At 45.7% G+C, this 26,656-nt stretch overlaps 1 protein-coding gene and 1 long non-coding RNA gene across 5 annotated transcripts in view; one reads left to right on the forward strand and one right to left on the reverse strand.

The window, feature by feature from the left end:
• Positions 1 to 9,304, reverse strand: part of MCPH1 (microcephalin 1) — a 236,821-nt gene extending 227,517 nt beyond the window's left edge. For 2 of the 4 annotated variants that reach the window (XM_072763905.1, XM_072763907.1), the window contains exons 1-3: positions 9,209 to 9,301; positions 7,902 to 7,993; positions 474 to 592 (exon numbers count right to left, since the gene is read on the reverse strand). In XM_072763905.1, coding sequence (XP_072620006.1) covers positions 474 to 592; positions 7,902 to 7,993; positions 9,209 to 9,248 — 251 coding nt within the window. In that variant the 5' untranslated portion in view covers positions 9,249 to 9,301. Of the gene's footprint in view, positions 1 to 473; positions 593 to 7,901; positions 7,994 to 9,208 lie in introns of all 4 variants that reach the window. The other 2 variants (XM_072763908.1, XM_072763906.1) reach the window with 2 other exon arrangements.
• Positions 9,305 to 10,056: 752 nt separating this feature from the next.
• LOC112934478 (uncharacterized) lies at positions 10,057 to 18,560 on the forward strand. The gene is made up of 2 exons (XR_003237957.2): positions 10,057 to 10,254; positions 18,287 to 18,560. It is a non-coding gene; the product is annotated as an uncharacterized lncRNA (long non-coding RNA).
• The last annotated feature ends 8,096 nt before the right edge of the window (positions 18,561 to 26,656 follow it).

Below are 26,656 nucleotides of genomic sequence, written 5' to 3' on the forward strand. Positions count from 1 at the left end.
TGGGCCCTCAGACAATACAACTGGTGTCCTTACAAGAAGAGATTAGGATGCAGTCACACAGCGACCAAGTGAAGACTCAGAAAGGACAGCCATCTGTAAGCCAATCCTGCCAACACTGGCCGGAACTGAGAAATCAATGTGTGTTGTTTCGATGCTGTCTGTGGTACTTAAGCTATGGCACCTACGCAAGTATGATCTGCTTCATCACATTCACCTCCTGTGGCTACATGACTACACCAAGCCTATGCGTCTCAGGGCCTTGCGGTCACCTTCCCTCTCCACAGGGTTAAGGATTATACTAGGTCCATCTTCAACTGCTGAAACCAAGGTCTGAGGACAGTGAATGACTTGCTCAAGTAAGAGGTAGAGAAAAGACAAAATCACATTTTATCTGGTTTTGTGATATATGAGAAATATCTCCATACTTGACCAATACTAGCTACTTAGAGGAAAAAAAGAAAGAAATCACTTACTTTTCAACCCAGAGCACTGAGACGAGCTTCACGCCTCTCTTCTGTGCTTTGTCCCAAGTGCTCTGGTATCCGTCTTTGAACACAACATGAGTTACTTGTTTGTTAAAAGTTTTTGAAACCTGTAGACAAAAGGTAGAAGATAAAATGTAAATTACCATTTACAAACAATTTCATAAGTAAAACTGATCAAAAAGGATATCTTATTCAATATTTGTCGAAAGGAAAACATCTAAAGCCCCTACCCCAGCAATTCCATTTCTCAGAATCTGTCACAGAGAACTCCCTACTCTAATAAACAGATAATGCCACTTAGGAAACCTATCTGCTCCAGTTAGGATGGTGTGTTATACACGTGTTTATCTCTGCTCCCTCTACATCAAGTTAGAGCTCCACAAGGATAAAAGGAGGGGGAAAGTAAGGAAGCAAAGGTAGGAACTGGCATAGGAACTGGCAGTGCATTTTTAGTAGAAGAGAGAATGGGAGTGGAGTCAAAAATAAAGAGATTTTAGACAAGCCTTGTACATCAAAGACAAAATAAAATTCACAGGAAGCAGACAACACAGGAAAAACTTATGTAATTAAAATTAAAAAGTATTATTTAATATATTTAGAAGAAAGTGACATTCGTTTAAATCTTCAGAAGATACTGTATTCATTAACGAATATCCAAAATGGGAGGCTATTTTTTTTTTTAAAGGATCAGAGAACTAAAGAGCTGTTGGAAATAAAAATATGATGACACAAGTAAAAAAAATGTCTATAGAAATGCTGGACAATAATAGATCTGAGAAACAGTACCCATGAACAACAAAAAGACAAGGAGATGGACACAATAGGAGATGTAAGATAAGAACATCAGCTTGATCAGGAGAACCAAGACCTAAGTAATAACAGTTGAAAGTAATACAGGAATAGAGAAAATGGAAAAGAAATCAGAAAATAGGGCAGCCCCGGTGGCGCAGCGGTTTAGCACTGCCTACAGCCCAGGGCATGGTCCTGGAGACCCAGGATCGAGTCCCAAGTCGGGCTCCCTGCATGGAGCCTGCTTCTCCCTCTGCCTGTATCTCTGCCTCTCTCTCTTTCTCTGTGTCGCTCATGAATAAATAAATAAAATCTTAAAAAAAAAAAAATCCGAAAATAATTCAAGAAAAATGTCTCAAATTAAAGGGCATGTGTTCTAGATCAAAAGGACCCCCAAGGGCCTGGCATGAGAATGAAAACAGAACCTTACTAAGCTTATCGTGAAATTTCAGTGGAGCTAGAGTAAAGAAAGATTTGAAATTAAAAGAGAAAGTAAGGAAGCGAAGGTAGGAATAAATCACACCCAACAGTGAGACATGACAATGGCATTAGACTTCCCAACAGCAATTTGGAAGTCAGAAAACAATAGAGAAGTGCCTTCAAGGGAAAATAATATATACCTAACATTTTACAATCAGCTAAAATATCAATCAAAGATAAAGAAAGGTATAATAATGGCATGTTCAAATTCACGGTGTCAAAAAATTGACCTTTATATGTAATCTTTCCATTAAGTGGAACTTGCCAATACATAATTCTTTTAACAATATTTAATTTTATCAAAGTATATACATACACTGTTTGAAAATAAAAAGGCAAACACCAAAAGAAACAAATAAAATGGATCTAGAAAAAGCTGCCTTAGAAAAATAAAATGGGAAGTATAGGGCAAAGGACTGCTGGTTTCTCTTTGTTTGTACTATGAACTTCATGGCATCACACATTTGCCCTTTTAAGCAACATGTATGTATCGCTTTGATAAAATATACATACATACTCTTTATCTATCTACCTGCCCACCTACCAGAAGGCCCTGGAGAGCTACTGAGGCAGTGAGGGATTATTACTGAGCCAAGAGTCTAGGTACAGATGGACACAGCCAGACAGAGGAGCCCAGCACTCGGTCATTTTTTTGTCAAATTTAGCAAACAATGGGCAGTACTTCTAAATGCCTCTGAAGACAAGAGGAACAAAAACTAGACTAAACTAGAATGGGGTAAGGGAGTGTGGCAAAACCCTCACATCTTGGATGGGCATCTGAAGGGCTGACCCGGGAGTAAGGGTAAGTCATAGAGGCCCTCAAAGATCTGTAGTCCAGTTTTAAATCATCTCCAATCCTGCAACTGGATTAAGACAGTCTTGGAATATGAGCGCTAAAAACACCATGACTGAGGCAAATGTGAATCTTTTCTAAAGAAAGAAAATATGATTCTAGGTCTCAAATTAATTCTAAAGAACTTTACACACAAATACTCAACTAGGAAAAAAAAAAGGTAACAAATCAAGTTTATCTAGAGACAAGAACAAAAAGCATTGGATAAAACAAAAAGTAAAAGCAGACCTAGATACTGCAATCCACCCAACAAAGCCCTGGGGAATGCAGCTAAAGTCCAGCCTAGGGAGAAATGTACAACCTACCATGAACGCTGCTGAGATCCCAACTAACCCACTCCAGGGTACTGCTGCCTTGGCATCCACTTTGTTTGGCCAAGCTTTCTGCAGGTGTCCTAAGCGAACACTAACCCCTTGTGCAAGCACATACGCTAGATAACAGCCCCCAGAGTCACAAGCAAATGTCAGTTCCCCGACCGCCCCTGTGAGCAACGGTCTCCTCTGCCTTCAAGATCATTCCTGTCATATGACCTTAGATACGATTCTGGAACTACCAAAGCCTCCTTCTTTGGTTTGAATTGATTAACCCAGCCCTGGAGCAGGAAGCTGAAAGCTTTCCACCCAAGGACCCTAATAAAGACATATGCCTTAGGCTCTGCCATTCTCTCTGCCTGCACTTTGCCCTGAACTCCCCTAGTCACTTTTTTTTTTTTTAAGATTTTATTTATTTATGAGAGCCACAGAGAGAGAGACAGAGACACAGGCAGAGGGAAAAGCAGGCTACTTGCAGGGAGCCCGACATGGGACTTAATCCTGGGACACCAGGATCACACCCTGGGCCAAAGGCAGGCGCTAAACCGCTGAGCCACCCAGGGATCCCCCCAGCCCCCTTGTCACTCCTTAAGGGCATGTGGCATAATGCACCTCCTCCAAAACCTATAATAAACTTCTGTTTCAATTTCTCTATAGTCTGTTGTTGAACTGCTTATTCACCATTCAGCATCCCATGTTCCACTTAACAAATATGAATTTAACAATCTCATAACAAATGCATGTAAAAAAAGTAAGAAGGCTAAATGTCAATGTACTCATCTTGAAAAGCTGGAAAAAGAACAGCTAATTAAAACCAAAGAGTGAGTTAGAAGATCATAAAAATGAGACCAGAATTAAGAAAAAAAAAAAAAAAAAAAAGACCAAGACCACCAAAAGTTGACTCTTTGGAAAAACTAATTAATAAAACCCAAGTAAATGCTATAAGGAAAATAAGAAAAAAGGCACAATAACCAATATCAGTACCAAGGGACCATTTATATAGATCATGAAGACATTGAAAGAATCAAACAGGATATGATGAATAGCTTTGATGCAATGAATTTGAAAATTTGGATGAAATGAATACTTAAAAAAAAAAAAATACCAGCTCTCTAAAAGCACTTTTAAGAACAGAAAACACACATATCCTATAATCTTCAAACAGATTAAAAACTATAACAAAAAACAAAGTTTTCAAAAAATCTACAAAGAAAACTCAAAGACTAATTGGCTTCATCAGCAAGTTATACGAAAAATTTAAGAGAGAAATAGTACTAATCCTATACAAACTTAGAGTAAAAAAGAGAAAGAGTCACAATTCTGCAACTTGTTTTACAAAACCAGCATATCTTTAGTACTAAACCACATAATAGCATTACAGGAACAGAAAATAACCAGTATTATTCCTTGAAATATTTGTGGGGGAAAAAAAAAGAAAGCAATATATTGGCAAACTGTTACCAACAAATACGTAACAAGGATAATGCATTCCCACCACTTGAGTTTATTCCAGGACTGCAAAGTTGGCTAACATTAAAATAAATAGTTATTCACTATGTTAACAAAGTGAAAGGGAAAAACCACATGATATATAGAAAACACATTTGATAACATTAAAAAGTTAATTCATGAAGAAAACAGCAAATTAGGATCTAAAAATCAACTTAAAAATGAGGCATATGATATCACTTATATGTGTAATCTAAAAAAACAAAACAGACTCATAAATACAGAAAACTGGTGCATACCAGAGGGGCAGGAGTGAGGAGACGTGCAAAATATGTGAAGATCAGAAAAGGTACAAACTTCCGGTTTTAAGTCATAGAGACGATAAGTACATCACAGGGATTATAGTCGATGATACCCTAATAACTTTGGTGACAGGTGAGAACTAGAGTTACTCTGGTGATCATTTCACACTGTGCATAAATGTGAAATCACTATGTTATAAACCTGAAACTAATATGATAGTGTATGTCAACCATATGCCAACTTAAAAAATAAAACAAAAAACCTGCATTAGGTGAAAATGCCAAAAGCTTTCCCTTGAGAAGAGGATCCAAAGATGCCTGATACGTGCACTCTACTCAACAGAGGCCCTCACCAGTGCAGTATGTCCAGAAAAAGAAATAGAAAGGGTCAGGATTAGAAAAACTACAAGTAACTGTCTTGTGCACATAACATTCAATTGTGTAGATTTTTTAAATCCCCAAAATGTCCAATCTCATCAATGAATTTGGTAAGTCTTCTGGACACAAGGTGGATACACAAGTTATTTCTATATACCAGTAAGAGAAGAAGGAAATTAAAAGATACCATTTATAATAGCATCAAAAATAACCAAAGAAGACAATAAAACATTACTGAAAGAAATTAAAGACACCAAAATCAACAAAGGCATATAAATTCATGGATTGGAAGATTCAATTTTTTAAAAATGTCAGTTCTCTCCATACTGATCTATTTTCATCAATCCCATCCCAGTCAAAATTTCTAAAAAGCTGACAAACTGATTCTAAAATATATTTGGAAATGCAACAGGCAAATAACAGCCAGGACACCTTGAAGGAAAAACAAGACGACTCACGAAGGTTCATTATAAGAGCAATTAAGACGGTGGTCCGTCCTGAGAACAGACAGACGGATACCGCAACATGCGGTTACCTGACCGATGACAAAGGTGTAACTTCAGAGACCGGTTAAAGGATGATCTTTTCAATAAATGGTGCTAAGATAAAAGAATATTCATGTGGAAAACATGAAACTATTTCATACCACATATAAAAATCAATTCCAGATGTACAGTAAACCTAGATGTGAAAGGCAAAATGATAAAGCTTCCAGAAAATAACACAGGAGAAATCTTCATAATCTTGGTATAGGCACAGTTGCCTTTTTTTTTTTTTAAACAGGACACACAACAAACAAAGCTCACCGTAAAGAAATAAACTGTATTCCAATTATCATCAAAAGATACCACAAAAAAGATGAAAAGACCAGCCACAGAGTTAGAAAATCCTTTAATTAATACGGCCAACAACGAGGCCAACTGAAAAATAGAGGGAATGCTTCCAAGTCAAGAAGAGAAGGAAATACTCAATGGGAACATGAGCTGGAGTCTTGAACAGGCTCCTCAAAATAAATATATGAAAACGCGCAGGAAAATACCGTGTGAGATCCTGATGACACACGGCCAGCAACTTACCCGTGGGCTGAAAGTAAAGACAGAACCAAGTACAGACAGCAGCGGCCTCCCACCCACTGGCACAGGCACAGCTTTCTGCAGTGGCCGAATCCGTTAGGAACCACTGCTAATCTTCTGAGATGTGATCAATTGTCTTTATCATACGGGATAATCCTTTGTTCTTAGAGGTTATACACAGTGAACCAATTTAGGGCCAAATTTTATCTGTGACTTTCAAATAGTTTAGGAAAAAAAAAAAAAACCACATTCACATGTAAATACACTGTACAGAAGAGATGCAGACGAAGCAAGGAGGCTAAGAAGTTAACAATTATTGGGCGTCTATGTCCCACTCTTCCATTTGTAAGTTTTCTAAATAAAAAGTGGAAAGCAGAAAGCTCCAAGAGAGCGGAGGTGTGATGCTAACACACAGCGATGAGGTCCTCACGGCCCTCCTCCCAGCTGCGCACCTGGGCTCTTAGCCAGGTAGGCAGCAGGTATGGAAACCAGGAAACTCGCTCTGGCTCCTACCCACCCACGGGCCAGAACTGAAGGGGTCTTCTCGGGGTCCCAGGGCGCCCTGCCCGTACTGGCTCAGCACTCTCCACCCCAGGCTGTGCCGTGCAGCAGGGTGGGGACTGGCACCAGCCAGACAGGACTTAGGGGCACCCTCTCTGCCGGTGAGTGAAAGTCCTGTTTTATGCCCTGGGTGCCTCTCTCCCCATCCTCACCCCTGGTCTTCTCCCTTCACCCGCCTACGCTGTCGTCCCCCGCGTCCCCCACCCCCAAAACACACACACACACACACACACACACACACACACGGATACACTCTGTCCACAGCTCAGGTCCCTCTGAGCATAGACGTCTGCACCACCTCCTTCACTCCTGGGCTAACGTCCAATCCTTACCCGTCCCACTGAAAACTGTGCTACACTCAACAACACCCTTAGAGTTCCCAAACAACACCCTGGAGTTCCCAAAACCTAACGTACACCCACCAGCGCCAACCTGTCTGGAGATTCTGAAGTCAATCCTCCTCCAATATCCAGACGCGTGTTCCTGAATCTCGTGGATGTCCGTCTCGCCCGTCTGTCCGAGTCCCTGCTCCCGCCACCCGCCCTCCACACAGTAAGCTGGCTGCACCTCCAGCCCCTTCCATCCTAACCGAGTCACTCCCACACCCATGATCTCCCCTGAGCCGCGGGGCCTGACGCCCGACGGTGCGCTCTCCGGCCTTGACGATCTCCAATCCCACGTCTGTACCTCCCTGTGTCTGCCAGATATTTTCAATGTGCCCAAACTCGCAATCTTTCCCTTAAAGACCTTCTCCTGCTCCTGTACTTCTCACTTCGGTCAACAACATCCTGCATCCAAGGAACCAATGGCAGAAACCATGTTTCCAGCCTAGAGTCTTCCCTCTTCACCCAAAGGCCAACTATTCTCTCTCTCTCATTTTTAAAGTTGTTTATTTGACACAGAAAAAGAGCACAGCAGGGGGAGAGTCAGGTGGAGGGAGAAGCAGACCCGCCCTGAGCCGGGGGCCCAGGAGCACGACCTGAGCTGGCAGCAGGGCCTTAACCCGGAGCCACCCAGGTGCCCCACGACCAGCTGTCCTATAAACCCTGCTGTTCACACCGTTCACGTCACGGGCCACCCTCCCCAACCCCACTACTCACCCACGGTCTTCTCTGTCCTTCAGGCCTCACGTTCTAAGTACGACCTCCCAAAATAAAACACAGGCCCGTCCCACGAGGTCCCGGAGGACCAACGTCGCGCAGCAAGGTTGGGGGACTTACCTTTGCCCCCATATCCACAAGCTGGTTTGTAAACGTCTTGGAGTAATTTTCTGTTCCATTCACTGACCAGACGTCAACATATGCCACGACGTCTGAAACACAGAGTACCAGCGCGAATGTATCTGAACACCTGGCCCCCCTCCGAGGACAACAGGCGGCGCGCTCTCTCCCTCTATCTACTTTAAGAGGTAGGTTTGCAGCTTCTTGTACCAAAAGCCAATTCGAAATGGCTCTAGTGCTGCGCGGCTCCTAGAGCTGGGGGCAAACAACTTGGTTCCTATGCCGAGGCCGACCTCCTCAGCACGGCCGCCCGGCCCAGATTCCTAAACTACACTTGGCTTTTCCGGTGAAGGATGTTCCGTGTAAAGGACCAAACACCCAACTGCTCAGTTCACGTACGGGGGCAGCCCCCCCACAGGGACCCCCCCCATGGGACATGGAAGGTCCTGGACTGGGGACAGCCCCCCCCCACAGGGACCCCCCCCATGGGAAGGTCCTGGACTGGGGGAACCCCATGGAACAGGGAAGGTCCTGGACTTGGGGACAGCCCCACACCCCCCAGGGACCACCCCCCATGGGACAGGGAAGGTCCTGGACTGGGGACAGCCCCACACCCCCCAGGGACCACCCCCCATGGGACAGGGAAGGTCCTGGACTGGGGACAGCCCCACACCCCCCAGGGACCACCCCCCATGGGACAGGGAAGGTCCTGGACTGGGGACAGCCCCCCCCCACAGGGACACCCCCCATGGGACAGGGAAAGTCGTGCACTGGGGGACAGCCCCCACCCCCCGTTTCCCCCCAGGTCAGCCCCCTCCAGGTCAGTCCCCCCACCCCCTACCCCCCCCAGGACCACCCCCCTACCCCGTACTGGACCCAGGACATCCCCTCACCTCCTATCCCCCCCAGGTTAGCCCCCCACCCCCTAGCCCCCAGGTCAGCCCCCCCCAGGTCGGCCCCCCACCCCCCCCGGGGTCACCCCCCTAGGGCAGCCCCCCCAGGTCGGCCCCCCCATCCCCCCGAGGCCACCCCCCCAGGGCAGCCCCCCAGGTCGGCCCCCCCATCCCCCCGAGGCCACCCCCCCAGGTCGGCCCCCCGAGGTCACCCTCCCAGGTCAGCCCCCCCACTCCCCGGAGGTCACCCCCCGAGGTCACCCCCCCAGGCCGGCCCCCCCAGCGGCCGCCGCGCGGACTTCCGCAAAGGCCAGACCGGGTCCCCGCGCCAGCAGCCGACCCCGCGGCCCAGACCCGGGCGCAGCCCCGACCCCCGCGGCCGCGGACTCCGCGCCCAGAGCGCAGGGCCCTCACCTGCCAGGACCCGCCGTCCCCCGGGCCCCGGAGCCGCCATGAGCCGCCGGAGGACGCGCCCCGCCGCCCGGCGCCGAGCCCCGCGGCGAAGCGGGCGGCACTGAGCATGCGCACGGCCGCCGCGCGCCCTCCCTCCCGCTCCACCGGGTCCGCGCGTCCGCGCTTTCGCAGCAGCCGCGGGGCGGGGACCTGGAGGCCGCCGCTCGCCTCCGAGCGCGCGGCCGCGGTGCCCCTCGGAATTGGGACGGCCCGGGCCGGACCCTCACATCCCGCCGGGGGGCGGTGAGGGGCCCCGGGGCTCAGATCCCTTACGGGGACAGGACCTCGGTCCTGCAGGGCGGCAGGGAGAGCCGGGTCTCGCCCTCCTCCGCGGGAACCCCGAGCATCACCTTGCGGGGGGCTGTACTACCGCGCGCCGAACCCCGGACCCCGGCTTGGGAGGGGCCTAGACCCCCGACTGCCGCCGGGGGAGCCGCGCTCCGCCGTCCCACTCCAGCTTTGCCGCCCGCAAATCCCGGAGCGGATGCATCCGGGCGGGAGCGGGCGGACCCTGGGGGGAGCGCGGGAGTTCTGGGTCGGTGAACAGCGCTGCAGCCGCCAGGCCGCGGAGCCTCCGGGGATTCGAACCTCCCGCCCGCGGAGCCCTGCCACGCCCACAGGCCCCGCCCACGCTCGCGGAGCCCTGCCACGCCCACAGGCCCCGCCCACGCCCGCAGGCCCCGCCCACGCTCGCGGAGCCCTGCCACGCCCACAGGCCCCGCCCACGCCCGCAGGCCTCGCCCGCGGAGCCCGGCCCCGCCCCCGCCCGCGGAGCCCTGCCACGCCCGCAGGCCCCGCCCCCGCCCGCAGGCCCCGCCCCGGGCCTCCTGCGGAGCCCGGGGGTCCTGCTTGGCTGCGGGTTGAAGCTCTCCCCGAAACGCGGAATTAAAGGATGAAGCACCGAATGTATAAAAACCTTCATCTCCAGTGATTTCAGTACCATCGTGTGCTGCGCCCTGTATGCTGTTACCACGCTTGATGGAAAACACGAGACTCGTGGCCTAATGGTGAGAGAACAGACTGGACCTGGGGCCCGGGGACCTATCAGTCACTGACTAGCTGTGATATGCTCATGAGTTACTAAGACTTTCTGAGCTTCATTTTCCTGTAAAAAGAAAAAAATCCTTAATAATAATGGAATTAATACCTGACATTTGTTGAGCAATGGGCTTTGGATTTATTATCAAAGTTAATCTTAACCTGTGAGGTGAATGTTCTTATTACAATTTACAGAGTAGATATATATATACATATCCTCCTAGATTCTCACTGACATTCTGTATTTTTGGAGGTGTTGATCGTGGAGACCCAACAGCGGACTCCTTCTCCGCCTCCCTCCTCCTGCCCCACTGCTTCACGATTAAAAAACCTTTCTCTTATTCTGTGGATCGTCAGATGTTCACAAAGGCCCTCTTAGAAAAAAGTGAGCAGGGGCACCTGGGTGGCTCAGGCCTTAAGCCTCTGACCTTTGGCTAATACATGTAATAATCAGGTACAACAGAATACCTGGCCAGTCTAAGGTGACATAACTCGGAACTCATATTGGTTAGAAATGGAAACCATACACTGTTTTTTGGTTTGTTTTGTTTTGTTTTTTACTAAATCCAGTGGCAGGGTACGTGTATAAGAATATAGGCTACCAGCTTCCACCCTGTGTTTCTACAGAATTACCATGAGCATATGCGGCCCCAACCCCCACTTCCTAGACTCAAATCTTTGACCAGTATTTCATCATCATGAATTGTTGACCTAATGAAGCTGTAAAGAAATGGTAACACCCTTTCCTTGGGAGAGTGAGCTCAGGTGGTTACTGAGGATAAGGCTATTGTCTTTACCAAGTGAGGTGAATGCTGAGAAGATTTAGAATCCAATCATGACAGGATAAAAATAGATAAAACCAATCACCTTTGCTGTACAAAAGGTGATATAAAAATTCAGGATTGGTTCTTCAGCTTTAAGCTCACAAATATTTTCTTCTATTCCTTCTAGAGATCTTAGTTTTAGGTTTTGTATTTACGTTTAGGATCTGTTTTGAGTTGATCTTTGTGTATGGTAGAGATAGGGACCTAAGTTCATTTTTTGCACATGGATATCCAAATATTTCAGCATAACTTGTTGATAAGCTGTTTGTCCACTGCATTCACCACATTTGTATCTTAGCCAAAATCAGTTGTGCATGTATGTGCAGTTTATTTTTGGACCTCTATCAGTTCAATTGAGCTATCTTTATATCATATTTTCCTGTTTTGATTACTGTAGATTTATAAATAAGTTACAAAATCAGATAAGGTAAGCCCAAAAAACTCTGTTCTTTTTTGAATGTGTTTATATATTCCAGAACTTTTGTATTTCCATATGAATCTTAAAATCATCGTGTCATTTTCTAAAAAAAAAAAAAAAAAAAAAAAAGCCTGGAATTATATTGAATCTCCGATCTATTTGAGGGAGAATTGATATCTCAAAAATATTAAATCTGGGGCATCTGGCTGGTTCAGTCAGTAGACCCTGCACGTCTTGATCTCAGGGTAGTAAGTTCAAGCCCCACATTGGGAGGGGGATGCGTACTTTAAATAAACTTTTAAAAAATATTAAATATTTTGATCCATTAACTGTCTGTTTAGGTCTTCTTTAATTACTCTCATCAATGTTTTGTACTAGTCAGAGGATGAGTCTTTTACAACTTTTGTCAAATTTCTAATTCCAACCTAAGTGTTACCATTTTTGTTGATATTGTGAATGATTTTTTATAGTTTCAATTTCCCATGGAAATATAATTGGTATTTGTCAAGAAACCTTTTCTTCCAACTTTGGTCCAGTGAATGGGAGCCTACAATTAACAATAGATTTACAGGAGAAAAAACAAAGCTTATTTTCACATGTTCACTGTACAGGTGGAAGTACTCAGTAATGTGTGACCCACTGAATTAGCCAGAAATAAGAAGTTTATCTACCAAACCCAACAAAGTTTGGGCTTTCAAAGTTTTTCTCATTTAGGTTTTGCACATTTTCTTGTCAAGTTTGTTCTTTATTTTTGTTTGCAAATGGATTTTTCTCTATCCACACACCCTGCAACTGCATGTTCATTTCATTTCTGGATCCTTTTTTTTTTTTTTTTTAAGATTTTATCTATTTATTCCTGAGAGACACAGAGAGGCTGAGACACAGGCAGAGGAGAAGCAGGTCCCTGCAAGGAGCCCTAAATGGGACTCAATCCTGGATTCCGAGATTACACTTTGAGCTAAAGGCAGACGTTCAACCACTGAGCCACCCAGGTATCCCTATTCCTCCATCCTTACTGAATTTATTGTTTAAGTTAGTTCTATCAGCAATTCCCTAGAGGTTTCCAGGTATATTACTCTGCAGTAAAAATAGTTTTACTTTTTTAAAAATTCTGGCTGCGGAGCCTCCACTTACTGATTTCCCTGTCTAATGAGAGTAGATAACATGTCCACTGAATAATGTGGAACAGTTGTATAGATAGTGGACATCATTTTTGTTTTCTTCTGGTCTTAATAGAAGTGCCTCTAGTGCTACTACATTGAGCAAGATTTTGGCTTTAGGTGTATGCATATAATGCTAAGAAATAACAAATTCCAGATGCCTGGGCAGCTAGGTCAGTGAAGCATCTGTCTTCAGCTCAGGTCATGATCTCAGGGCCCTGGGATGCAGCCCTCATTGGGCTCCTAGCTCAGCAAGGAGTCTGCTCCTCCCTCTCCCTCTGCCTCTGCCCTTCACCCCACTCCCGCTTACTCTCTCCTTTTCTCTAATAAATAAAATCTTTTTTAGAAAATCAATAAATGTGTTTGATGGAACTGAACAAGTTGATGCTAAAACTCATGTGGAGAAATATATCAGACTAGGAATTCACTGGAAAGGAAAAGCTACCATCATTGCCAGACATAGAACATGTTATCATTGAGACTGTGTTCCTGGTGCATGACCAAACAGGCCAGGGGGAGAGTGCTGAGGGTCCAGAAATACACCTAAGTATATGTGGACATTTGATAAATTGCAAACGTAGTACCTCAAATCACTGGATCTAAGACAGAGTTTTGATGTCCTCGAGAAAAGAATACAAAATTAAATCAGTGTCTCTGACCAGACATAGAAATGAACCTAAAATGGATTGAGGCTCTGAATGTAAAAAAAAAAAAAAAAAAAAGTAAACACTCAAGTTCTAGAAGCACACATGGGTGAATGGTAAATTCCAATATAACCTGGGTGTGGGGAAAAGGCTTTGTTACTGTAGCTCAAAACTAGCTTCAATAAAAGAATGGTTAAAAACGACAACACACCATGAACGGAGTCAAGAGGCAACTGACAGAGATCAGAGTCAGAGAGATTTGAAGATTCTGGTAAGGACAGAGGAAGGGGCCAAAGAACACAGCAGCAGCGGGAAGAACCAAAAAAGGCCAGGAAACAGATCCCCCCCCCCCCCCCCCCCCGCCGGAGCCTCCAGAAGGAGCATTGGCCCACAGACACCTTGACATTAGCCCAGTGAGACTCACAGCAGACCTCCGATATCACAACTGTAAGATAATAAATGTCATGTTTAAAAGCAAAAAATAATAACAATAAAATTTAAAAAGGCAACTGGAAAAAATATACTATTCCTAGCATATATATATATTTTTAATCTTAAAAACTGAAGAAAAACTACCAAAAGTTTTAAAGAAAAATGGGCAAAAGAAAAAATTGCCAACCTTTCTCATAATTAGAGAAATGTAATCTAAAACTGCACGGGGATGTCGTTTTCCTTTCAAACTGACAAAAATGCAAACAGCTAGACAATACATTCTATTGGGAATACCATGGGTAAATACTGCTATACATGCTAATGGGAAATAAAAAGTTTTGCAACCTTTCAGAGGGGGATTTGGAAATGACTAACAGAGGTACCCATGCATCTACTTTCTGACCCGCCAATTCTACTTCTAGGAATTTACCCTCAAGATCCTTCTGCAGTATGAAATACATAACCACAATCTTATCATTGCAGCATTGCTTATATCTGCAAAATATTGGAAACCGTTCAGCTGCTGTGGAGGAGTAGTCGAATAAATTATGTTCTATCTACACAATGCCGCACTTTGTGGCTGTGAATAGAAAGAAAGGGAGAATGAAGAAGATCCCCAGGAAGTGCTGTGGAATGGTTTGCAGGTTATATTAAGTGACAAAAAGCATAGCACAAAAGCATAATCATATACGTGTTATGGGTAGAATTGTGTCCTCCCGAAGTTCCTATGTACTTCAGAACGTGATTTGTTTAGAAATAGAGTCACGGCAGCTGTATTGAGTTAAGATGAAGTCCTAGCAGAGTACAGTGTGTCTCTAATCCAACATGACTGTATCCTAGAGAAAGAGGAAATTTGGACAGATCTGCACACAGGAGAATGTCATGTGAGGACTGGAGCTCTGTGGCCACCAGCCAGGGATACCCTGGAAGCTGGGAGAAGGGCCTGGATCGTCTGTTTCCCTGCTGCCCTCACAGGGAGCACGGCCCCTCCAGCACCTTGACCTGGACTTCTAGCCTCAAGAACTGCGGGACAATAAATGTCCATCATGCAAGCCACTCAGTTTGTGGTGCTTTGTTACAACAACAGCCTTGGAAAACTAATACAGTAAGCTACCTTTTGTGTAAAAAACAAAAAAATAATAACTGCAAATATGTGCAAAAAATAATCAGACACAATGGATAAACCAAAAGTACATGTGATTTGTTACCTACAGGGATGGTGGGAATGGGGTGAAGAGGAGGAATGGGTACCGGGTAGAAGGGTGACCAGGAACACTTCTGGAAGGGTGTCTCTTTATAGTTCTGGTTTCTAGAGTTAATGGGCTATATGCTCAAGATGTAAAAAGTCAACAAGGACAGTAAAAAGTGTAACATATCCAACGGTATTTCAAATAAATAACATAACGGCACCGAAGGCAGAAAAAAATTAATTTAGGTAACTTTAGACACAGTAGTAAAAACAATAACTCTAAATAAATATCAAGTTTCAGTTAAACTGTGTCTCTCACATGGGTAAAGGTTAGCAGATTTGAAGCCACAGTGTAGGTAGACTTGAATGTGGTGCTGATGACAAGAATCAGACTTAGTGCTAGAAAAGGGAGTTGCAAATGTGAAAGAAGAGAAGGCTGGAATAAAGTGGTGGAGCTGAGTTCGAATAGGTTCTTGGTGGTTTTTTTTTTTGTTGTTGTTGTTGTTTTGTTTTTGGTTCTTGGTGTTTAACGTGCATAGAGACAGAGCAATAGAAGTAGAAGATCTGCCACAGGCCTAGATACGCACATGGACACTGATTTGTGTGCGCGTGCATTCATCGTGTAGCTCTGTCCTCCGAAAGCACCTGTGATATCCCAGTGAGAAATGCACTCTGCCCAGACTTGGTTTCTAAATATTCTTTTGTCACTAACAAAATCCAGGTTCCTTAATAAATAGTGATATCAAATGGATTATAACCCATTAAAAAATAGGAAATCATGAATCCATATTAATAGAAGTGAATGAAAAAAATGATCGGAAGCTGGCAAGTTTTCATTACAGGAGGATTCTACAAGAATTTGAAAGAATGATGGAATTAGACCATCCCGAATTGGCAACCGTAATTAATTCTTTCAGGCAACAGTCACCGATTGATGTAAAAACTTGTGAATAAAAGTATAATGAGAAACAGAGCATTTTCATACACTCCAATCTCCCAATTTCATTTATGTTAATTGCAAAGAAAAAAATAACGGGAACTTTGCAGTAGGGAAACATAAAAGGCACCACCTGTAAAAAGTGACCCGCTATCCCCATCACAGGGCAAATAGACATCCGCGCCTTGTGCTTTGACGCGTTGAGAAGGACACAGTATCACCGGCAGGTGTTCCTGCCAGCGGTGTGTAACTTGAATCTAAACCTGAGAAAACATCAAACAAGGGGGGGAAAATCTACAAAATAACTGTCCTGTTTGCTTCAAAAACATGTGGGGCACGGAAAACAAAGAAACATGAGTGTTCACGCCAGATCAAACGAGCAGAGAGACATTTAGCAACTGCACACAGTGTGTTTCTGCACTGAATCAAGGACAGATTCAAATTATAAATTTTTTTTTCTGCAAAGACTATTGCTAGAACATTTGGTAAAATTTGAAAAAGGCCCTTAGATTAGGTAAGAATATTACATAAACATAATTCCCTACCTTCGATCACCATACCATGGTTAGCGAAGACAAGGTCTTATTTTAGGGCAACGCACCCTGAAGAGTATAGGGTAAAGGGATGTCGCATCCGCAAGTTCCTCTGACATATTTCAGGGAAAGAGCTCGTGCACGGTCACATCCGTTCATATCTGCAGGGAGGGGGTAACAGAACAAATGTTACCATATTTGTGGTACATTTGGGAAATCTGGGTGAACGACTGACTACCAGGCCTTCTTTGTCCTGTTTTGGTACATTTTCCATCAGCCTGGAATCCCTTCAGGATAAAAAGGTCACAAAAATGGTGGCAGGGAGCTGGGTGATGGGGTGAGGCTGTGCTGGGCCCTGATGGTCTGAACCCCTCAGGGGAGAAGTCAAATACTGGCAGCAGAGAGGAGGCCAAGGCTGCCTTAGAAGAGAAGCTCCGGCCGTACCATTTAAGGTTATTTGTACTAAGGATGGCAGGATCTTATTTTTTCTTTTAAAGATTTTATTTACCTATTTGACAAAGAGAAACAGAGAGAGAGCATAAGCAGGGGAATGGGCAGAGGGAGAGGGAGAAGCAGGGACCCCCCGATGTGGGGCTCAATCCCAGGACCCTGGGATCAGGACCTGAACGGAAGTCACAACATCTAACCCACTGAGCCACCTAGGGGTCCTGAGGGTGGGATGATTTTAGTATAGAATTATAATGTCTAGAAAAATACTGACATAAGATGCCATGAGGAAGAAGAAGAAGAAGAAGAAGAAGAAGAAGAAGAAGAAGAAGAAGAAGAAGAAGAAGAAGAAGAAGAAAGGGAAGGGGGAGGGGAAGGAGAAGCCACCGCCACCTGTTCCTCATATAAACTGGAAAGATATTTGCTGGGTCCAGAAGAGAGTCTCAAGGGTAAAGGGGCTTTGATTCAGCGCTGTTCCAAGGGCAGCTTCAGAGCTGTAATAAAAAGCCTTGTTAAAATAAATACCTAAATAAAAGGCTTCCCTGAGTAAATAGCACTCTGAAAGGATGCACCCCAACTCCCCCAAAAAGATACTGCAGTTAACCAGCATTATCATCCAATTCAACGTGTTGGTTCTGCAGGTCAGAGGAATAAGGCTACGGCTCAAAGTCCTGCCCCCGAGACTGGAAGCAGCTCTACGACTCGACTCGGGCCTTCTGACCTAGTAAAGAGAAAACTGTATGGCCCAAACGGAGTCACTTAGGTCACGTCCCCTCATCAGTAGGGTAAGACTTCCCAACCGACGTACCCCAAGTTTCAGCCCCTCGGAGATGAACCCGTAAGCCGAGGACAGAGTTTCCTGGTCATCATGGGACAGTTGGTGGTATTGGGATAGTGAATGAATGGGTCACACCTCTTCCGCTCCCCTTAGGAGGGCAACTTTGTCCTCCTCTGCTAGTAAATTCCTTTCTTTTTCCTTTGTGTGTGTGTATGTGTGTAATGAGCTCTTTCTACCTTTAAAAACCTTTATTTTGGGCAGCCCAGGTGGCTCAGTCGTTTAGCGCTGCCTTCAGCCCAGGGCATCATCCTGGAGACCTGGGATTGAGTCCCACATCGGGCTCCCTGCAGGGAGCCTGCTTCTCCCTCTGCCTGTGTCTCTGCCCCCACCCCTCTCTCTCTCTCTGTGTGTGTGTCTCTCATGAATAAATAAATAAAAATCTTTAAAAAAAAATAAAAACTTTCATTTTGTTTAGCTCAGCAGAGCTCCCCACCACTTGCCGGAAGGAATGCCGTCCAATTCACGAATTGTTTGATAAAGCCGATCAGATCTTCGAATTTACTCAGTTAAAATTTGTTTTTTAAATAGGTGACAGGTCTAGTTTGCTCAGTTTTTTTTAATTCTGAACTCTTTCCACAGGAATTCACGGGCACCTTTTGGGTACCAGGAACTGCGTGTGTTAAGCTTTACGCATCCGGTAACCAACCTCTTCCCATTGACTCACGACCTCTTCACATCAGAAGACGAATCTATCACCTAAGCTAAAGACGGTACATCTCATCAATAAGGACAAAGTCAATTAAAACTAATGCGCTCAAAGAAACATGACCTTTGCTCTAATATGCTCTATTTTTATTTGTTGTCCCTGCATCTCTACTCAGGGCTTTCAATAAAGTCATATATTCTAAAGAAAGCATCTCCCAAAGTCCAAAATGAGGTATCTGTGCTCCTACTCTTGGCAGAAGGATAAAAGATGAAAGCCCATCACTCAAAAAATAAAAAAAAAATTTAAAATTAAAAAAAAAAAAAAAGAAAGCCATTTCTTTGCTGATACCCTGCCCCCAATAGAAGGGACATATACTAGAAAGCCCTTTTATACACACTCAGGGCAAAGGAAAAGCTGAAAATACTGACTTTTGTGGGACGCACACTTTGGCTCAGCGGGAGTGGGCTCTCTGGAGGTTTCTTTCTGACAACCTGACAGTCCTTGGACATGAATCGAGACGTGCGCATCTCTGAGAAGTCCCGGCAGCCAAGTCAGATGAAAGGCCCAGCGCTTCAGAAGGGAACCCTGGTGCCCAGACTTTCAAGTTCCCTCTGGAATGTTCCCTGCTCAACAGCAAGGCATAAACATTTAGGGCAGAGTTCAGTCTGGGCTTTCTAGGAGTTCGTGGATTTCAGAGGCGCAGCACAGACCACTGATTTACATTTTCCTTTATGGTATTTCTATTAAAAAAAAAAAAAAAAGATAGGGAGAAAGTTGACTAGCACAGATAAACCTAATAGAAAAGTATAATTTTTGGGATGCCTGGATGGCTCAGTGGTTGAGCATCTGCCTATGGCTCAGGTCCTGATCCAGGGATCTAGGGTCGAGTCCTGCATCGGGCTCTTTGCAGGAAGCTTGCTTCTCCCTCTGCCTGTGTCTCTGCCTCTCTCTGTGTCTCTCAAGAATAAATAAATAAAATCTTAAAAAAGAGAGAGAGATTAATTTAAAAAAAAAAGGCTGCCCTGGTGGCTTAGTGGCTTAGTGCCGCCTTCAGCGGGGGGTGTGATCCTGGAGACCTGGATCTAGTCCGTGTTGGGTTCCCCGCAGGGAGCCTGCTTCTCCCTCGGCCTGTGTCTCTGCCTCTCTCTCTCTGTGTCTCATGAATAAATAAATAAAATCTTAAAAAAAAATTAAAATAAAAGTCTAATTTTTCTAGTGAAAATATAACTCAAATTATTACTATTATAAGAAATGTGGCATTATTAAACAATAATAGCAAAATATGCTCCTTTCAAACTTAAAGATTTTTATTATTTTTTTTTTTTTAGATTTTTTTAAAATGGAAGTTTTACATGTTTTAAAATGAGAGTATTTTGTGATGAAAGGGGAGATACCTACCATACTCCTGATGAGGGAGCAAAAGGAAGGTGAGCAGAGGGCAAAGCACAAGGTGACACCTTACGCCCCCCCCCCCCCCCCCCCCCCCCCCCCCGCCCCCAGGTGGAATGGATGCGACATTCCTCAGGCACACACCTGGCTGCCCAAGAGCAAAGGAGAGAAACAGATGGTTCACTGATAGCAATCACAGTTATGCAGGACCTGAGTCTCCATCAGTTTGCGACTGTCTCAATGATTTACAAGAAGAAAAGCCATTTTTATCAATTAGCTAGACCTCCAGAAACCTATAGTCTCCATTTCCTGGGGCCCTAATGTCACAGTCCCCTCCAAAGGGTGGAAAACCGTATATAACCGGTCACTCCTCACACCTATAACACAGCTCTTTCTGCCTGCAGGTCCCGTCCCTGAGCCAGAATAAAAACATTTTTTTTTTTTTTTTGCATGGACAATATCTCAAGAATTCTTTCTCGGTGCTTGGCTCCCAAACCCCACTCCAGACCACATCACTGGCACTCACAAACAGGAAAAAAAAATGTAAAACCCACGAATACATTGAACTGAGAAAGGTAAATGTCTGGAAAGCAAAGAAGCAGCAGAAGCTGTGAAAGACTGAAGAACTGAAATTATCTGCAAGAATCGTAGCAGATTATTTTAGTTTTGTTTCCCGCTCACGTTTCGCGGCAGGACAGGTGGCACTGGACAGCCACCTGAGGAGGTAACTCAAAGACGAGCTCAAGTGAGAAAAGCATCTCCTGGAAGTTTTGCCTTGATGGAGCATTTATTATATTTACGAGTCAAGAAACACGTGCCCGTTACCTTCATTCCTCAAGCAGAAGGCCCGGCTCCACTGTGTGGGGGTGTCGCCCAGGCGAAGCGCCACAAGCAGACGGCCGGGGACTGCTTCCAGGCCAGCCTTGGGGTTAGCCAGGTAGCCGCCACTGCAAAGCCTGAGCTCGCTTCCCTCCTTGCCGCTCTGACTGCCTTCAGGGTCCACCTGTCCCTTCATTCATCCAACACAAGTCTGTGTCACGTCCAGGGACCCAAGCGGGGGGATCCCAGCTGTAGCAGGGAAGCTAATAGAAAAGGGAGAAGAACGCGCTACCTGGGCGCAGGTTGGCCTACAGAATTTCCCGCAGCCCGAAGACCCCCCCTCAACACTCGTATTCTGGTTCAAAACTAAATCGCCTCAAATCCTTTCTGGAAGCAAAGAGATAAACACAGAAAGTGCCCAACGTGGGGAAATGCTCACCGTATCCTGCTGAACTGAAGAAAGTAGGGACCCAAATACCCCGCCGTACGGCCCCCCGGCTTGTTCAAAACTCCCTACCCCAGGGCCGTTATCCAGGCCAGGACACGTTAGGGCAGCAACACTGGGTCCTGAATATTGGGATACACCTGGGTCGTTTGTAAGGTAGCTGCTGTCTCGATCTGAGCCAGGGTTTGCTGCCCCATTCCCCCATCACCTTCACCCCTTCCCACCTCGCTTCCCAGGCCCAGCCGGCCTGTAGTCCGCTCCAGATCTCAGCTGAACTGCATTCTCATTGGCTGCTGCCTATTAAATATATACATATATATGATCCCTATTATATATATTTATCTATTATTCCTGTTCATATGCAGAAATAAACATTTTTAATATCCAAGCTGACTGCAATCACTCATGCCTCCTAAGACAGGTTTTAATTTTTCTCCAGAGTAAAAATGCTTTTGTTCATTCACTCTCTCCACCCCCTCCCTCGTCCCTCCGCAAGGGCAGCTGAGGAGAACCCTCCTGGAAGAGCCACAGCCGGCACACGGGCCCTGAGCCAACACAGAGCCTCAAAGCCCCAAGAAGGCCGATGTACAGGATGGAGGCGTTGGTTGAGCATGAGGGGTTCAGCAGGGCCAGGCCACTAGGCTCCTTCGGGGTAGGGTGAGGAGTTTGAAATCCATTAAGGACCAGGGGAATCCAGCGGAAGATTTCAACCCAAGGACCCAGACTGAACTCAGCACAAGAGATCACTCTGGGTGCGGCGTGATCGGAAGGTGACAGGGGTGGAACTGGAAGATGAGTGAGATGAAATTCCCACGGCATGGACAAGAGCTGTTGGTGTTTGGGAATGGGGTGATGTTGAGGGAATGTGGCAGGTGCCCTGGTGCTGTGTGGCTGCTATGCCACCCCCGCCACGACGGGTGCTGAGGCCGCTGAAGCCCAGACTGGAGGCTGTACCACCCTCAATACCTGTGCTCTGGCCAATGACTCTCTCTTGGGTGGGGGTTGTTGAATGCAAAAGCCCTGCTCCTTTGTTTCGAGGCGGGGCAGAGACTCACGGAGTGATTTCCACTCAAGAGCTCTCTGCAGTTAGGCTGAAGCCAGGCTTCACCTGCACATCCGTCCTGACCCTGCCTCCTACTATCTGCTGCTGTGGAACAAGCGCCTCCAATCTCCTGGACTTGGAACAAGTTACTGATGGGGAAACAGAGGACCAGCTGAGGACAAAGCACACTGACAAGTCCTTGAAACAGGCAGAGGGACATTCCTCTACAGACTCAGCTGCCTCGATGTCCATACTTAGCTGAGAGCAAGAGGCAATCTTAGCCCGACCCCCAGGATCCTGTGAGTCTACTTTAACATATAAAAATTCCTTTAGAAATTTCCCTTTATCTCCAATCCCCCAAAGTATGAGTTGGTGGTTATCCCCCAAGCACATGGCCCACCGATACACGTCAGAAGGGTCTCTTGACTCAGGTTTTACTAGACGGTAATAAGTGACCTTCTCCCAACAACAGCCAGCCCCCTCAGGGGCCTGGAGACCTTGCTTCCAAAATTCCTTAGAGAGTAAGCTCTCCCCAAACCCCTCCCAAATCCCAGGTATATAACCAGCCACTCCTCACTGTCCCTGCCCACGGGTCCCGTCCCCAGGCTTTAATAAAACCACCATTTTGCACCAAAGACATCTCAAGAATTCTTTCTCGGTCGTCAGCTCCGGACCCCACCCCACCAAACCTCACCTAGATTCCAAAACTTCTTCAGATACTACCATGCCCAGGGGCTTGGGCAGTGGCCTGCAAGGGTCAATAAATAGGAGAATAATCATAAACCAACTAAATGACCATGAATGGGAGCTGTGCTAAGTCAAGTGTAATTTGTACAGAATGGAACCTCCCCAGTGGTGGGAATGAACAACATGAAACGGGAAATAACACTTTCATGTTGATGACAAAAGACAGCTGCACAAGGTTACCTAGCCATGGAACCATATTTTAATGCTATTTTTGAGGCTTTCTTAGGTATTCCACTAATACCAGAAAACCAGACACATTCTCAATTAAATTAAGGTTGTGGACGATGTGAAAAGCAAAACTATTCTCATCACTTTTTGGTCGGCTTCAACTCTTCATTTCTAAGAAAGATGAGTAAAACCCTCCCACTGTGTTTTCTCTCCATGATTCTCGTAGAAGTCGCTTTCTCCATTTCACCAGCTTACTCTTTGTGAGTCGAGTCTCCAATCTATAGATCAATTTCATTTTAATTTTGATAATTATATTTTTTATTCCTAAAATGTCAGTGTATTTTCAGTACTTTTTTTTTTTTTTTGAATTTTTGGGATCATTAAAGGCTTACAGAAAAGTTGCAGAGATAATACAGAGTTCGCAAATACCTTTCACCCAGTTTCCCCTAGTGGAGTACTTTCTGGAACCATGGTGAGTTTGTCAAAAACTAGGACATTACCAGTGGTTCGTTGCTATTAGCTAAACTCATGACCTCATTAGGATTTCAGTAGGGTTCCCATCAGCATCCTTCCCCCGTGCCAGGATCCCATCCTGGACAGCACACTACACTGAGTCCTCCTCTCTCCTAGGCCCCGCCTATTTTGTGACACTTCCCCTTATCCTCTCGCAGCTTTCTGTGATCTTGACAGTTTTTTGGTTTTTTTTTAGTTTTTGTTTATTTATGATAGTCACAGAGAGAGAGGCAGAGACACAGGCAGAGGGAGAAGCAGGCTCTATGCACCAAGAGCCTGATGTGGGATTTGATCCCGGGTCTCCAGGATCACGCCCTGGGCCAAAGGCAGGCGCTAAACCGCTGCGCCACCCAGGGATCCCTGATCTTGACAGTTTTGAGGCATTTTTCAGAATATTCCTCAGTTTGGAGTTGTCTGGGATTGTTCTCGTAAGTGGACGGGTGTTAGAAGTTTTGGAGAAGAAAACCACAGAGTTCGTTCAAACATGGGTTCGTTTATACTGTTTATTATCGTCTCTTCTGATTCTTCCTTATGGAAGTTTATTGATTTTTTTTTTTAAACAGCAATCTACTCTTTCCCCTTGGAAAATTATTTGCCAGTGTATTTTGAGGTCTATCATAAAGTGTATGTGTGTGTGCCACAGGGTCTGTACTTACTTCTGCTGAATACCCCGGGTATCCCAGCAGTCGTAGACTACTGTAAATAAATACATGGGTTGCTGTGTTTTGGAGCACCCAGATAACGTGGATTTGCAAATAAATCTGTGTGCTTACAGCTCCTCAGAGGCAGATTTCTCTTTTTCAAACTGGTGTATTGTAAACCAAGGTAATGATCCTAAAGTATGAGATACGGTGAATTCACTTTCCGTAGAGCCCTGTGAGGTTATACGATTTTATGGAACGATCTCTTAGTAAAGGCCCTACTTTGGGTCAGGCCAGGGACACTGACCCTCAAGGACCCGACCCATCGGATAAATGACGTCAGCAGAAGCTTCTAGACACCACCTACGTGGATTTCTGCCCGATGGGGGTTCCCACCACTTTCTGGCTCCTCATGCAGTTGTTTTAATGTTTTGGATTGCATTGTCAGTCCTTTAAGTAGGATGGTTGGCCTAGATTGGAAACAGAATAAGTTGCTATAATGATCAGTTGTTCACAAATAGCAAGTAATTAAAGATACAGTGATTATTCTAGCTTATAACTGTATCCAGGTGTTTTGTTTTATTTTTTTTAATTTTTATTTATTTATGATAGTCAGAGAGAGAGGGGCAGAGACACAGGCAGAGGGAGAAGCAGGCTCCATGCACCGGGAGCCCCACGTGGGATTCGATCCCGGGTCTCCAGGATCGCACCCTGGGCCAAAGGCAGGCGCCAAACCGCTGCGCCACCCAGGGATCCCAGGTGTTTTGTTTTAGCTCAAAAACACATCCAAGTGTCTAATTTGATTGGAAACAGGATAGGATTAAGGAGTAGCTGGGGTGCCAGGATGCCAGAGCGTCACAAGCAGATGGGGTCGGCCACTCACTGCTGACAACATCCAAAGGCAGAGATCGTGACGAGTGGTGGGGAAGCAGGAGATTTACTTCCCTGAGGATTGAAACCAGGAAGACTTGGGACCAGCCCCTCAAAGACTGTCTCCAAAGGGCTGAAAAGACTTCCAGGTTTATATAAGGAGAACACGGGGCAGAGGCGGGTGGGCCCAGCAGGTGGGCCGCGAGGGTCAAACTCATCATCGTCTTGGAGTGGATCAGGGGCGGGATCTTGGGGATGGGCAGTCCTTAGGCTTGAGGGGGCAGTGTCAACTCCCATGGGGGGGGGGGGGGGCGCTGCCCTGGGCGCCTTCCACCTGGGTCAGGAGACACACTGGAAGGAGGAGCCCAACCAGAACGCTCGATGGGAAAATAGAGGCAGCTGAAGCCCTCGTGCACGTGTAATTTCCACAAAGTATTCAAGATGATTTAGTTCTCCGGTTAGCCCAGAGGTCAGGGGGATGGGGCTGAGAATTCAAACCTTTAATCACTGGCTCACTGGCAACCAGCATCCATCCTTAGGTCTAAAAGTCCCCTCCTGGATGCAACCAAAGACGCCCTTATTGCTCTCATCACAGGAAATCCCTGTGATGGAATCAGGAGCTCTGCGCCAGAAGCGGGAGGAAGACCAAGTCCGTGTCTCTTCCCATAAATCACACTACCCCAAGCAGTGACACGGTTCAGCAGCAGCACGGATGTCCGCATTGCCACGCCAGTTAGAGTGAAGCATATTCACATTTTTCATTTTGCAACAGGGAAGCTCTGTCCCCATTAAACACTAACTCTGGGGATCCCTGGGTGGCGCAGCGGTTTGGCGCCTGCCTTTGGCCCAGGGCGCGATCCTGGAGACCGGGGATCGAATCCCACGTGGGGCTCCCGGTGCATGGAGCCTGCTTCTCCCTCCGCCTGTGTCTCTGCCTCTCTCTCTCTCTCTGTGACTATCATAAATAAATAAATAAACAAACAAACAAACAAACACTAACTCTGGTCCCCCTCCTGCTGGCCTCTAGCAGCTGGCACTCTTCTCCGTGTCTCTTGAGTTTCCGCCGTGGGAACCTGGTGTAAGCAGGATCTTACCGTATCGGCCCTTCTGTGACCGCCTGATTTCACTTGATCTTAAGGTCCTGAGAGTTCTCCGGTGTGGGGTTTCCTTCCGTTTTAGGGCTGAATCCTAGGTCACTGCACGGAGAGACCACTTTTCATTTCTCCATCCGGCTCCAGGGGTTGCAAGCAGACCGGGTCGGCCACTGGGTTGTGCTCACCTCTTGGCTATTGCTATGAACAGATATCTCTTCAAATTCCTACTTTCAGTTCTTTTGTAAATATAAATATATACAACACCCAGAAGTGCAGTGGCTGGATCATATGGCAATCTGACACCTAACCTTTTAAAAACAGGGGGGTTTTTTGTTTGTTTTTTGGCAAGGATACATTATATATTTCAATTTCTGGTAAAGAAGGGGTCAACTGAGTAAAAGAAAGAAACGTGTACATATTATTTCATGTAAATACACATCCCATTACTATATCTTGACATCCTTCTTTTTCTCGTGCGGGTCACTATCCCTTCCCTCTTTACTTCTTAACTCCATGGCAAAGAGAGGCGATGAGTCAGCCAGTGAGAGAGACATAAATACAACCCCTCCGAGAGC

Source organism: Vulpes vulpes, chromosome 7, assembly GCF_048418805.1.
Source record: "Vulpes vulpes isolate BD-2025 chromosome 7, VulVul3, whole genome shotgun sequence".
In the NCBI taxonomy this organism is placed as follows: Eukaryota; Metazoa; Chordata; class Mammalia; order Carnivora; family Canidae; genus Vulpes; species Vulpes vulpes.